General features: G+C 44.0%; 1 protein-coding gene across 1 annotated transcript in view; it reads right to left on the reverse strand.

Moving 5' to 3' along the window:
- Positions 1 to 15,318, reverse strand: part of KIAA1549L (KIAA1549 like) — a 301,138-nt gene that overhangs the window by 88,175 nt on the left and 197,645 nt on the right. Inside the window, exons 9-10 of the mRNA XM_023185518.2 lie at positions 9,537 to 9,688; positions 2,945 to 3,116 (exon numbers count right to left, since the gene is read on the reverse strand). Coding sequence (XP_023041286.2) covers positions 2,945 to 3,116; positions 9,537 to 9,688 — 324 coding nt within the window. The remainder of the gene's footprint in view (positions 1 to 2,944; positions 3,117 to 9,536; positions 9,689 to 15,318) is intronic.

The following is a 15,318-nucleotide window of genomic DNA, read 5'->3' on the forward strand; positions in this document are numbered from 1 at the left end:
GGACGTGGGATTGAAAAAGAGAAGAAGTGGTATGGACACAGCCATGAGGATTAAGGAGAAGTGGAGCCCTGTCTGTCCATCTTCAGGCACTTTTTGGGCAGTCTGCTCTGCCATTCTCAGTGTGTATTACCACACCCCAGCTCAGATCCACCCCACACACCTCAATCTCAGCTGCCTACTTCATTTCACTATGCCCAAGAGAGCACAAACAATCGGAGACAGCGTCTGCAAGCTTCCATCACCATGTGTCCCCTGTACTCCACTTTCCCCTCATTAGAGAGGACCAGCTGTCCCTGCAGACCCCTCCACCTGTGCACCAGATCCCATTGCCTCATTCATGGACAGATTTTGCACCTACTATTCCTGCCTCTCTCTTCTGCATCGTCAGCTTCTCCCTCTCCATGACAGCATCCCCTCAATATTCAAACACACACCAATTCAAGCTTTCTAGCTTTTGTTTCGGTTCTCAATGCCTGGGATGCCATAGAGCCCCTCCAGCAACAGCCCCAGAAGATTTCCTTCCCTTTGCTGTCACTGCTTCCCCACACCTTGTTCTTCTTCTCAGCCCATCTGGTTGCAAAACCACTCCTGCTAAGGTCACAACCTCCAATCCCCTTAATCTCTACCCTATCACTCCCTGCCTCTTGGGAATATACTTCAACACAGCTCTCTCCCTCCCCTGAGATCTGCTGTCCTTGCTTACTTTCTGAACCCCATGCTCTCCTCCCATCTCCCTGGCTGCTCCTGGTCAGTGTCCTCTGCTCGCTGTCACTCTTCCCACATGTGGATTCCCCAGGGCTCAGTTTCTCCCTTTTCTCTGTAGCTAAACCCACCTGGTTATTCTCACCTATTCCCTTAGCTCTAAATGTCACCTATATGTTGATGACTCCTGAGTTTATGTCTTCCGAGATCCACGTGGATGTCTAGTAGACATCTCACACCTAACATGTCTACAACCAAAAATCCCAGCTCCATCTCCCCTGTTCCCATTCCAACCCCACTTATCCTCTTTGACCTGCACCTTCTGCATCTCAAAAAATGGCATCACAACCAATGCTCAAGCCAGCACCTACGAGTCACCCTTGATTCCTCTGAGTCCCGCTTCCTTCCCTGGCTACACACAGAATCATTATCTTGCGCCATTGACTTTGTCCCTTGAAATATCCTGAATCTGTTCACTTCTCTGATTGTCCACTTTCAGTACCTTCAACTCTCGCCTGGGCACCTGCAGTGGTTTTCACTCCCGTCCTCTATGATTTACTCCTCACCTGGAGAGAGGGAGAAAGAGCTGAGAACAGAATGCTCTGGAGTCCACATAAAGATGATGTGGCAAAACAGATGAAGCAAGCTGTTGAGCGGGTGAGGACGGAGCCCACAGGGAGGGAAGGGGAGAGGTGCAAAGGAAGAGAATCTTGGTTAAAAATGTCATTTTGAAAAACAAGATTGCAGAGAGTGACCATCGTCATTCCTAGACAAGGTTCTGTCTCTGAGGATGTGCTGGCCGAGCAAGACAATACAAGGTCTGGACCATCACCCTGGAAGCAAAAGTAAACTGGATGAAGACAAGAGCTGAGCAGGAGAGGAAGACCAAGAGCCAGGTGTCAGGGACTTGGAGAGCACAGACATAAACTAGGAAAGCAAACCCACGGGAGATGACCTTTCCTGCCTTCACGCTCAGTATGCTGCCAAATAGTAACATTTCTACCACCCAAACTCTCACCTTCATACCGTTTCCCCTTTCCCTACTCTCTTTATAGCTTTTGTTTGGGTTCCCAATGCCTGGGACGCCACAGAGCCTCCTCACCAGTCCTGCCACTTCCTGTCTGCTCCCATCCTGGACACTGCTGACCAATTAAGTTTCCTAAAAATGGGCAGTTCCAATGATATTACTCCTTAGCTCAGAAATCTTCATCAGCACCCCACAGCTGATCAGAGTATACTATCTCCTTCCCTGTCATTCAAGACCTTAGTCTCCGGATCAATACACCTTTCCAATTCCATTAACTCTTCCATGGGTGTCGGCGCCCCAGGCAACCTGAACTACTTTTCAAGCACACCTGGTACTTTTCACCTCCATTCTTTCGCTCATGCTGCCCTCTCTTTCTGGAATACGCACACCCTCTTCTCCCTCTGCTGAAATCTTCAAGTGTCATGTAGGTAAGAACACAGGTTCAAAGTCAGACAGACAGATGTAGATTAATATCCCGGCCACCTAAGCACTTGTTCTGTGATGCCAAGCAGGTTATTTCATTTTTCTGAGACTTGGTTTCCTTTCCTGTGGTTTAGATCTGAGTAAACACTGCCCCAGTGAGAACAGAAAGTGAGAAAAACTAGGTGAAGTAACTAGCATAGCAGCTGCCACAGAGGAGGGTATTCAAAGAGACAGCTATTATTTTTAACATCCTTCCTCTGCTCACCCTTTCCAGATGCCCCTTCGAAGCAAACCCTCCCTCTGCTGACCCTGTATCACACACTGCCTTTTGCAGCACTTTCCTGTGTTATGTGCCATTGCACCTGCATTAAGTCTCCCTGCTCCTTAAGGGCAGGAGCCAGGTCTCACCCCACTTCCATACATCCTCCAGCACTAAGCGACTTCATGTAGAACTTTATAAATGTTTGTTAAATCAAATTATCTTTAATCCCCCTGGCATACAAAAATAAACTCAGCTATAGTGATTTTCATGGCTGTTCACTAGATTATGCTGAGGAAGAAGGGTGGGTAGGACTTGGGGGCAAAGTAATATCATTGCCATCCTTCCAATATCCAAAACATATCCCTTATTGCTTGAAACAACACAGAAACATAGCTGATTGATTTAAGACCCTTCCAGAATACAAATATGTTTAGCTCTGAGACCATTAACATGAGTTTGGGGAATCATTTTGATTTTCAGGAAACATTTAATGGCATTATAAAGACTGAATAAAAAGACCATCCCCTTACGGTCAGCTTGCAGAAGGACAACGTGATGCAGGGTCAAGGCCATCCTTTGGGAATCAATGGTGCTCAGGATCTTGGCAGCTGCGGTTCCCAGCAAAGGCTTCCCGTTGTACAGGGTGTAGTAAGTCAGCTCCGCTGGGTCCTTCGGGCCTGGGACACGCTGCATCTTCACCATCTTTCGGAAAAAGAGAGGCCGGGTGTTTGCAGGGCATCTTGCACGGACCCTGCAATCACCCAGGTGATCAGCAGATGTTCCTCTCCCGACTGCTGAAGCCTTCTGTGGCTAGACGCCAACCTCTGCATACCTCCCTATATATAACCTCTCAAGAAGCCTGCTCTTGCTGGATCAGGAGACTGGGAGGAGAAAAAAGGGTTTGCAAAATATGAACATCTGGAAAGAACAGTTTGCGGTTGGAGAAGAAAACACAGGATAGTGATGTCTCCCAGCATCCACAGAACTCTGGCCTCATTTGAAAATAGGCCTCTGCATTTAATTCAGGGCATGTTAGGTTATTCTCAAACAGGACTGTTAATTTCAAATATCTGTAATTGCCAGAGAGGGAGAAAAATGAACTTATATGTCTGCAATTCAAAAGATCTCTGATAAAAGCACTACTTGGAAACCCTATGTTCTCTTTCTAAGATAATGGTTTTGCTTTTTTTTCTCTAAAAGTTATACATATTAACTATAAGAAAATTTGAAAATGTGGAAAAAATCAAGAAATAAAACAAAAACAATCTGTAATCCTTCTATCACAAGCTAATTACTGTTGCCATTATAGAGTATTTGCTTCCATTCTTTGTTCTTGCCCACACAACCCTTTTCCTTATTAGTTTACAAAATTATTTATCATAGTCTATATACAATATCTTGCAATTTTTACTTGCATCTTTAAAGGACCTTAAATATAACAAAAGCATAAACGTTTATTTTTACATGGTATTCTGATGCATACCTCATAAACTTATTTAAATGATCTTTTATTATTAAACATTTAGATTGTTACTAGTTTTTTACTACTGTAATTAACAATTGATAATCACAAATACTAAAACTTAAGTTTCAATACCTACACAGTGTTCTACTGTATGCAGGCCTGGTGAATCAAACTAATCCTTGAGTATTGAACATTTGGTTATCAACTTTTTGCAGTTATAATTAACAAATCATAAATAGTATAGTATTTTCCAAAGTTTATATTACAGATTATGAATTTCACAGGATATTTAAAGATATTACAAAAATGTTTATAGCAACATTGTTTATAACAGTAAAAAGACTAAAAATTAAAAAGTTGTTAATAATAGGTTGGATAATGAGCTACTGTATACTGAAACGATGAAATACTATAGTGTAGTGGTGAAAATGAATTAACTATGGTTATTCATATCATTATGGATGAATACAAAAGCCTGATGTTGAGTAAAAGGAACAAATCACAAAATATAAATTTAAAAATTAAGCAAAACTACATAATACACTATTTAGAGATACAGGCATGGGTAGTAAAATCTATACAAAAAATATGGCAATGATTTAATACAAAATTCAGATTCACTCTAAACTCAGAGAAGACATGTAAAAGGCTTTTGGGATAAGGTAAGGGTAATGTTCTTACCCTTCAGGTTGTGGATTCTTTTTATTAGTGTCCTATAAACTCTGCATCTTTCTTATACTGTTTTGTGTGTATGCTATACATAACAATTAAAAAAGAGATATTATTACAACCCAATTAAAAATGGGGGCAAAATAGCTGATCAGACACTTCACAAAGGAAGATGTCTGAATAACCAATAAGCACATAAAAATGCTCAATGGGGAAATCGAAATTGAAACCACAAAAGACCACTCTATACCCACCAGAATGGCTAAAGTAAGAACTGACAACACCAAGTGTTGATGAGGAAGTGAAGCAACTGGAACACCTGTCTGTTTGGTGGGGGTGCAAATGGTGCAACCACTTTGGAGAAAGGTCTGGCCGTTTCCTATAGAACTAATGCACACCAACCCTATGAACCAGCAATTACAGCCTATATACCTAAGATGAGTGAAAGCCATGTGGTCACAAAAGGACTTGTGGAAGAATGTTCACAGCAGCCTTGTTTAATAGCTACAAACTGGAAAAGCCCAGGTATACATCAACAGAAGAACAGATAAACAAACTGTAGTATATTCATACAAGAGAATATTATTCAGCAAAAAAATTTGAATAAACTACTGAATAACATAACAACATGAATGTCAAAAAAGATTTATAAAAAAGAGTATGTACTGTAGAATTCCATTTATATGAAATGCTAGAATGTCAAAATCAATCTATGATTTAGAAGTATGTGAAAATGTATGTTAAGAAAACCTTATGGAAGTGTTTGGAAATGATATATGTAATCAAATATAAAATAGTAACAGTATAATGTCAATTGTAAAATCTAGATAGTGATATGTGTGTTGACTATAATTTTATCAACTGTTCTACAAGTTTGAAATTGTTGGCCAGGCACAGTGGCTCGTGTCTGTAATCCCAGCACTTTTGGAGGCCAAGGTGGGTGGATCACTTGAGGTCAGGAGTTCGAGACCACCGTGACTAACACAGCAAAACCCCATCTCTACTAAAAATACAAAAATTAGCTGGGCATGGTAGTGCGTGCCTGTACTCCCAGCTACTCAGGAGGCTGAGGCAGGAGAATCACTTGAACCTGGGAGGTGGAGGTTGCAGTGAGCCAAGCTTACACTACTGCACTTCAGCCTGGGTGATAGAGCGAGACTTTATCTCAAACAAACAAAAAAAGTTCATAATAAAATGTTAGGAATATACAGATATTACTTAAAAACAAGGGCTTTTTGACATTTAAACTTGGAAACCAGTATGTTGAAGAAAATTAAGGAGATGTCTTTACTTCAGGTCTTTTTAGAGCTTTGGTATGCAAATAGGCTTTGGGACTCTTCAAGAAGTGGCTTTAAAATGCAGCCTTGCCCAAACCGATTTGGCCAGAGAGCCCCTTTTCCCAAGAACACTTGATAAGATCATGATATAGTACAAATTATATGTCCCCTCCAAATCTCATGTTGAATTGGTATTCCCAATGTTGGAGGTGGGTCCTGGAGGGAGGTATTTGGGTCATGGAGGCAGCTCCCTCATGGTTGGTGCTGTCCTCGCAGTAGTGAATGAGTTCTTGTGAGATCTGGTTGTTTAATGTGTGTGGCACCTCCCCTCACCCTCTTTCTTGCTTCTGCTCCTGCCATGTGAGACCTGCTCCCCTTTCATCTTCTGCCATGCTCGAAGCTTCCTTAGGCCTTTCCAGAAGCGGATGCTAACACTACGCTTCCTATACAGCCTGCAGAACCATGAGCCATTTAAACCTCTTTTCTTATAAAGTACCCAGTCTCAGATATTTCTTTATAGCAATGCAAGAATGGCCTAATCACTTTCTAGACACTCTCTGGAAAACACTATCCTCACTCTTTTGTCTTTGTGTTCACCTATGTGTCCTTGTCCTCAAGATTAATTTCTTTTCTTTTCTTTTTTGAGACAGAGTCTCGCTCTGTCACTAGGCTGGAGTGCAGTGACACGATCTCGGCTCACTACAACCTCCATCTCCCGGGTTCAAGTGATTCTCCTGTCTCAGCCTCCTGAGTAGCTGGGAGTACAGGCACGCACCACCATGCCCAGCTAATTTTTGTATTTTTGGTAGAGATGGAGTTTCACCATGTTGGCCAGAATGGTCTCCATTTCTTAACCTCGTGATCCACCTGCCTCAGCCTCCCAAATTGCTGGGACTACAGGTGTGAGCCACTGTGCCTGGCTGAGATGAATTTCTAGGAGTCAGTTTGTGATCATCTAAAAGTTTCTTGTCTAAATTCCTCATTTTCCCTCCAGAAAAGTCATACCCAATTGCCGTGTTTGAAAGTGCCCTTTTTGCTCCACATTCATCAATACTGGATCGTAGCATTTTACTAATCTTTGGTAGGTGAAAATGGCATCTTGTGGTAGTTAAAACTTGCCTTACTTTGGTTACAAATTAAGTCGAATATTTAAAAAATTTTAGTGGTCATATGTTTCCTCTTAGGCCTCAGTTTTCCAAATATGTCAACTAGAGAACTATCTTTAGATTCTAGACAGTTAAATCTCCATATTCATGAGGGTAGCTCATCTTTTAAAATGATCTAAGCCCAGAAGAAAGGCTTCAGGGTAGAAGCATATTGTAAGCCACATAGAGTGAATTTTTTGGGGGAAACTGGGGCATGTTATTCCTTTCCCTAGTGGAAAAGGAGGTGGGGAAAGTGTTAGTAGAATCTGGTAGAAGTTGAGTGACCATTCAAATATCTAATAGCTTCTCTCAATTTCAACTTAATAGCAAATTCTTCCTGCCAAGATTTCTTTAAGGGTATGTTACAAGATGATCTACACCCTCTGTAAATTAGGGATTTGCAGAAATAAACCCCCACCTGCTTCCCTCAGACTTTCCAGGCAGCTAAAGGGGCCAAGTGCACTGAGCACTTAGAAGAAATGAGAGAGGGCTGGATGTGGTGGCTCACACCTGTAACCCTAGCACTTTGGGAGGCCGAGGTGGGCGGATCATGAAGTCAGGAGTTTGAGACCAGCCTGACCAGCACGGTGAAATCCCGTCTCTACTAAAAATATAAAAATTAGTTGGGCGTGGTGGCACACAACTGTAATCCCAGCTATTCAGGAGGCTGAGGCAGGAGAACTGCTTGAACCCGGGAGGCAGAGGTTGCAGTGTGCCAATATTGTGCCACTGCACTCTAGCCTGGACAACAGAGCAAAACTCTGTCTCAAAAAAAAAAAAAAAAAGAGAGAAAGAACACTTCTCTGGGTCCTTTGGCATGCAAAATGTGTTAGATTTCTTAGGTTTACAAATAACACCAGGGTTGTAGGGTGGTCCCTTCTCCCCCTTTGGCTGATGCAAATTCCAGTTCCATTATCTGAGCACCAGTGACTTTCTCCCTGTCATTTGGAAGAGTGGAAATTATAGCGCTCACATGGAACCTACAAAGGAGAAATCACAAACCTGACATGCGAGTTTAACCATCACTTTACCTAGTGATAAGGTCATCCCAGACCACAAAGACTTTTAGAACCAAAGCAACATCCAATAGGACAAAGGGCCAAATTCACCAACTGTGAATGGAGGGACCTGGAGTCTCCATCAGGGGCATGATGATGACTCATGCAGGGAAGTGTGTTCATTAAGATGGGTTGTTTATACTTTCAAGATTGCCTGGGGACAGGATTTGCACACAGACTATGCTAACAGCTGCAATTTCCTTTAAAATGCTTACTCATAGACAGTGTGATACTATGCATGTGTGCTATGGTTCAGTTACACCCCAGATGTGGTCAATCATCAATCAGGGTTCACATGCCAGGTGAAGTCTGCTTGATTCCAGTTAGGAAGTCCCCATTCCGGAGGCAGCTACCAGGAGTGCTTCTCTAATTTGACATCATGCTAACAGGGCTTTGTTAATTAGCGCAACAAATTAGTTAACAAAAAGTTAGACGTGACTTCTCAGTGGTGACAGTACAATTCAAGATAGGTAGACCTGGCTAGAATACACCAGAGCGGTTCTCATTCTTGCAGGAACTGGATAAAGTATCTAGAGAGGTTTAGAATCTCTACTCCTGGGGATGGCTACTGCCTTGACTGGGTGCCCTCAGAAGCAGACCCTGAGAAGAGCTGAGTGCTTCTAGTTTATCTGAGAGGTGCAACGAACTGGCAGGAGGGTGAGGAGGTAATACAGGAATGGGAAGGAGCCTACAAGGGGTGCATTATTAAGCCAGTTACCACAGTCAACGACTAAAGCTTAATTCTGTGGGAAAGCTTTGAAAATGATCTAAAACATACATTTCAGAATTCTCCCAGCCAAGAAGTGAGAGAACCAGGTTATTTATAACTCTGGTAATTCCCAGGCACTTCTGACCAGCATGGCATGGGCAAAGCAGGTTTTGACATCTCAAAAGTAGCCCTCTGAAAAAGATTCAGAGGCTGGCTGTTGGAACTCCAACTGGAATGCACAGAAACGGTAAGGGGATGTGGGCTGGATACAGCTAGTGTCGCTACACTCCTCCAGCCTAAATCTCTACATCGCCAGGTGTCCACTATAAGCTTGGAGGGTTCTGTTTGTTGCAACTGACTACACACAGGTAACAGAATCCTGTCTCTGGAATAATGGTGCATCTGCCATTCAGAGGAATGGAGGTGAAAGGGTCTAAAAGGACAGAGAGCTGGGACTTCATTGAGCTTACTGAACAAGCTGATGATGAGTCTGTCCTTGCTAAGAATTGTTTGTTTCAAAAATATCTGCCAGAGTACAGATTTTGTACTGAGACTTCCTTGTGTTATAACCTAGTTAGTGACAATGTTGGAAGAGCAGCCGACTCTCACCCTCCTTCATGTTTTTGATGGTTATGACTATCAATTCCCAAAACCTAACAGCAGCATTGATAAAACAGCTTAGTCAGTTTGCAGCAAGGATACTCCTCTACGCACACTGACTTATTTAGTCTCAGGAAGCACACTACCCCCTCTCCACCCCCAGTTATTAGAAAACCCCAGTGGCTCTGTATACACCTACCTGCACAGTGTAGCTTCCCAGGGTGGTGGCCCGTTTAAACCGCCGGCCTTGTTGCTGGGACATCATGAATAGCTGGGCCAGGCGCTGCTCCATGACCCGGGCAAAGCTCTGGTTGTGGAGGCCCACCAGCGAATTGTCCACACCCTGTAGCACTGTGGATGCAGAAGGCAGAGGAGAGGCTCAGCAGGCAGGTTTTCTGCTGATTCAGTAAGCACAAGCACCACTGACCCGGCACAGGCCACCAAGGGCCACTGTGTCCTACCTCATGTTAGGGCCTGGCCATCCTTACCTCATTTCACCTTCACGACAGCCCCATGACAATCATTATCCACATGTTATAAATGCTGAAAAGATTAAGTGACTTGTCTGAGGTCACACAGCTAGCAACCAGCAGAGTCAGGGTCCAAATCCAAGCCAGACTGTGTAACTTCAGAGGCTCGGCTCTTTGCTCTGTGAGCTGTGACAATGCTAATGTTGCTGTATTTAAGTCAAACTTCACCTAAGATGATTATCTGTGTTGCTAAAAGTCCACATGGGAACACAGCACAGCTGTAGGTATGGTTAATGGGTATTTTTGCTGGTTTCCACTCAAGGTCTGGCTCAGAGCTATTACTGTTTTCTTCTGCCTTGTCAACAGCTTTGCTGAGGAATCTGAGCTCCATCCTGCAACTCAATCCCTTATATCTGGGCAGACTACCCTGTGCAATGTCCTCATCTCTGCCTCCTCTGTGGAGTCCTTTGAATGCCTACCCTAAAGCTACCCAGACCCCTCAGAAGCTCTCTCATTCAAGAAGAGGATGGCTGAATGGAAAGAGTAGGCCATCTCTTATGGCACTTGTCAATTCAGGGACCTCAGGCAAGCCACTGGCCCTGAGTCCAAGTCCTTTTCTGTAAAAAGGCAGTAAGAAAGTGTACATTGAAGGGGTGGCCTGCTTCTCTACACCTGTGGGCCTTTCTCGTCCCACTCTTGTCAGGTGGGACAAGAGACTGAGAAAAGAAAGAGATACAGAGACAAAGTATAGAGAAAGAAAAGTGGGTCCAAGGGACCGGTGCTCAGTACCGAGGACACGCTCCAGCACTGGTCTCTGAGTTCCCTCAGTATTTATTGATCATTATCTCTACCATCTCGGAGAGGGGGATGTGGTAGGACAATAGGGTAATAGTGGGGAGAGGGTCAGCAGGAAAACATGTAAACAAAGGTCTCTGTGTCATACACAAGGTTAAGAAAAGGTGCCGTGCTTTGATGTGCACGTACATAAACATCTCAGTGCATTAAAGAGCAGTATTGCCGCCAGCATGTGTCACCTCCAGCCTTAAGGTGGTTTTCTCCTATCTCAGTAAATAGAACATACAATCGGGTTTTACACTGAGACATTCCATTGCCCAGAGACTAGCAGGAGACAGACACCTTCCTCTTATCACAACTGCAAAGAGGCCTTCCTCTTTTATTAATCCTCCTCAGCACAAACCCTTTACGGGTGTCGGGCTGGGGATGGTCAGGTCCCAGGAGGCCATATCTCAGGCTATCACATAGGGAGAAACCTTGGACAATATCTGGTTTTCCTAGGCAGAGGTCCCTGTGGCCTTCCGCAGTGTATTGTGTCTCTGGGTACTTGAGATTAGAGAATGGTGATGACTTTTAACAAGCATACTGCCTTCAAGCACTTTTTTAACAAAGCACATTCTGCATAGCCCTAAATCCACTAAACCTTGAGTCAACACAGCACATGTCTCTGAGAGCACAGGGTTGAGGCTAGGATTACAGATTAACAGCATCTCAAGGCAGAAGAATTTTTCTTAGTACAGAACAAAATGCAGTCTCTTATGTCTACTTCTTTCTACATAGACACAGTAACAGTTTGATCTTTCTTTTCCCCACATATATCACAGCCAACATAAGCCCTATGAGTTCTAGGGTTTAAATGAGACAGGATATGTAAAGCGGCTTAGAACATTGCCTGCTGTGAGGAAGGTAAAGGGGACACCCTTCTTCCCCATCCTTTCTCCACCGTTAGGCTTCATCTATAGCCAGGGCATCCGTGGTCAACAGGTACAGCATGAATGATGGTTTCAGCCATGGCCAATGCAGGGAGGACGGTTTTCAGGACCACTAGGGCTGTTCTAGGACTGCTGTGTTCACTTACTATCAGGGCAACTCCCTTTTCCTGTCTATCCCCAAAGTCCAGTTCTTGTTCCACATCCTTTGGGAAACATACTTCACCCCAAATACACAAAGGCTGCCTTCAAACATAGTCATGTTTAAAATTAAAAATGTGAAAAACAAATCTCATTTTCTTAAAGAGACCAAAACTTGCAATGGTTGGGAAGATGAGATTTTTCATTTAATAGAGTTTGTTCTACCAGAGCCCATCCAAGGATCAACATTACCATCCACCTACCAGGGCATGGAAATAGCTTGGATGTGAGGAATGTTATGGCATCCAGTACAACAGGGGTCTACCAGCAGCCGACACTAATGATCACATTCCATACAAGCCCAGATAACCGCCGACAGTGGATATAGAGAATGATGTTTAAATAGATCAAGCGAGAAAGAAACCCCACAGCTAGGTCTCTGAAATTACTTCTTTGAAGCCATGAAGGCCAAATAATCCCCCTGGAGGGTATAAAGCAGTTCTTTTTCTCTTTCTAGGGCCCTGGTGAGACACTCCCAGCTCATGCATCAGCCAAATTCCTGCAAATTCATAAAACAAAGAGTTGTGCTGTTCCCACTGTGTCAGGTCCCAGAGGACCCCCGGAGTCCCTCATGACACAGCTATCAGATCACGGAAGGGCTGGCCCACCTCTTGTCCCCAGACAAAAAAGCCCACGTACTTGCTAGTTCAAAGATGGCCCCTCTAGCAAAATAATAGATCAAATGACTGAAGTATTACTTCTAAGTTGTCCTCTCCTGACCACTGGCCAAGAGTGAGAGACGGGACACAGGACAGTCAAGAGGTGTCATCGAGGATTATTTCATGGGAATCTTGGTGATGCTTCAAAGGCAGACATCAAATAAAGGGAATAGTCAAAAGCCTCCAGGGGACAAAAAAGTTCTGGAAATAGCAGTGGTGGTTGTACAATACTGTGGATATACTTGATCCCACTGAATTGCACACTTAAAAATGTTCAAAATGGTAACTTTTATGTGAGTTGTATTTTACAATAAAATTGTTTTCTTTTTTCTTTTGAGGTAGGGTTTCTCTCTGTTGCCCAGGCTGGAATGCAGTGACAGGATCACGACTCTGCAGCTTCAACCTCCTGAGCTCAAGCAATCCTCCAGCCTCAGCCTCCAAGTAGCCTGGACTGCAGGCATGAGCCACCACACCGGCTATTTTTTTGTTTTTGTAGAGATGAGGTCTCACTATGTTGCCCAGACTGGTCTCAAACTCCTGGACTCAAGCAATCCTCCCATCTCAGCCTCCCAAAGTGCTGCGATTACAGGTGTGAGCCAACACACCCAGCCAATAAAAATTTTTTTGAAAAAAAAAAAAAAAGCCTCCAGGGAAGTACCGGAGGCTGTGGGGATCTCCCACAGAGTTACAGGGGATCAACTGGACAATCTCCACAGCTTCGTCACCACTCTTTGCAAAGAGAATGTGTCCTTCTTAGGGGGCAGCTGGGGAAGAGCTGGAGTTGGAGGCAGGGCCCTGAGTCTGCCTCCTGGCTTCCCCTTCCTGAGTATTCTCAGGCAAGTTGCTGAGTTTCTCTATGCCTCAGTTCCTCACCTGAAAACACAGGCATCATAATGTACTACTGATCATGTCATTGTTAAGAAAAGATAATTCAATAAAAAATGCTTCTAGCCTGGTGCTATCATTAAGGCCTTGATGAAACAGCAATAAATGGTAGCTGCTGTTTTTGCAATGTGCCCCTTCTTTGCTAAACACAGAGGAAGAAAACACCTGTAAGGCATGGAAATGTGTCCCAGGACATGGCTCCTCCCCTTTTCCCTGAAAAATGTGGCAGGCTCAGGCTCCTTAACCCTCTCTGTCCACCTGGAAGGCAGCAGAAAGGGACATGTAACCCTCTCTCTCGCAGAGACACAGAAACCACAGAACCACCGAAGCTCGACCTGGCGCAAATAACCAGGAAGACACCAGCCCCCTAGCACATCAGTCAGGGCCCTGGTCCCCCAGCCTTGGCCACCTCTGACTCAGCTTAGAGGAGTTGGGTATGTCCCCAGCTGTGTTCAAAGGAGCTTTGTCCAGAAGATTCAATGACTTTCACATCACTGTTCTCTTATTACTTCTTTATTCACAATCACACTGGGCTCTACAACTCAAGTGATGGAGCCTGGTTCAGCCTTCTGTACTCAGGCTAAATTGTTTTATTTGCGGTTGGATCCTACACATTTAGCACTGAAAGAATCTTAATGCTCAGCTAATACTTCTCCCTCCCCCCAAAAAAGGAGAATGTGAAGTCCACATGGCCCGAGTGGCTTGAGCTCAAGGACATACTAGGTTAGAAAACGGCAGAGCTGAGATCAGAAGAAATTTTTCTGTTGCTGGGTCTGGGATATTTTGCCTCTGGCGGGTGAAATAAAGGCAGATGGATAAGCCTGAAATGGGCTCTCCCCTCTGTCTGGCAGCAATATTGAATCTGCACATTTCTATCTTGCCTCATATATACAAACTTCACTGCAGGACCCCTGAGTGGCAAGGTAGCCTCTAGGTTCTCTGTAAAGAGACTTCAGGAGTCACTTTCAGCCAGTGATTTTCCATCAAGAAGGGATCCACCCTCTGAGGCAGAAGTATGTACAGTTTGCAAAAACCTATTTAATATAAGTTTAGTTGGAAAACAGATGAAAACATTTCAGGCTTTTATAATACAAAATACAGAAAAGAGAATTGGCTCCAAATGCTCTTGGCTGTTAGAAATGAGCAGAAGACAGAAAGCCTGTGATGCGTGTCTGGGGGTAAGGGCTGAACAAAGCCTCATAGGTCCCCATCTCCTACCCTTTTGGTAAATTATGGGGCAGGTTGGTTGGTGGCTACCGAGGGGTTCAGAAGGTGGTCACAGTTGTCAAAGGGAAGGCAGGATGATCATCCTGAGACCTGGTTCCAGCCCTTCCCAAGCACTAACCAACTGATCCAGCTAGCCCTAAACACAGTGATGGAAGCCACTGTTTATTCTGAACACCAACAGCAATAACAAATAAGGGTTTCATAAGTGAGTGGACAGAGGACTAAGTCTGAGGAGAGTCCTGAAAACAAGACCTGGAATGGAGATTTTGATTAAGGTTATGTTACCAAAATAGAGGCAGGGCAAGACATGGGTAGATGAAGAAAGGATGACACAAGAGGTTGTCAAGGACAGCCTGTGATGATGGGTGAATGCTTTATCAATTAAAGTTAATAGAAGGGAGGAATATCTCCACCTTAAAAAAACATCATTCCTTGTAAAGAAAACACGATTTTGTAAATGTTACATAAGCCGCTAGCTCCAAAAATGTGTTGCTGGGTTAGCACTGTTTCTCTCTTGGGCACAAACTCTGGTGAGTTGGTTTTTTTTGCTTGCCTTCTTAGCAGGTAAAATGATTTCTACATACTGATGGCTCTGCAACGGGGGGAAAGAAATGCAATGTTCTGCAATTTAGAAGAGTTCTTGAGCAGGCTTTATCCAGCAGGGGTGTACAGTCCTTAGTATTTCAGGCAGCAGCCCATCTGCTGCTTGCTTGGGACCGCAAGTGAGAGAGGGGATGGGAGAGGACAGTGGGGAGGTTGGGGACCAGGTCGCTTACCCAGGCACATCTTCCATGACGTGCAGGATCTTCCTCCAT

Source organism: Piliocolobus tephrosceles, chromosome 13 (assembly GCF_002776525.5).
Source record: "Piliocolobus tephrosceles isolate RC106 chromosome 13, ASM277652v3, whole genome shotgun sequence".
Taxonomy (NCBI): Eukaryota; Metazoa; Chordata; class Mammalia; order Primates; family Cercopithecidae; genus Piliocolobus; species Piliocolobus tephrosceles.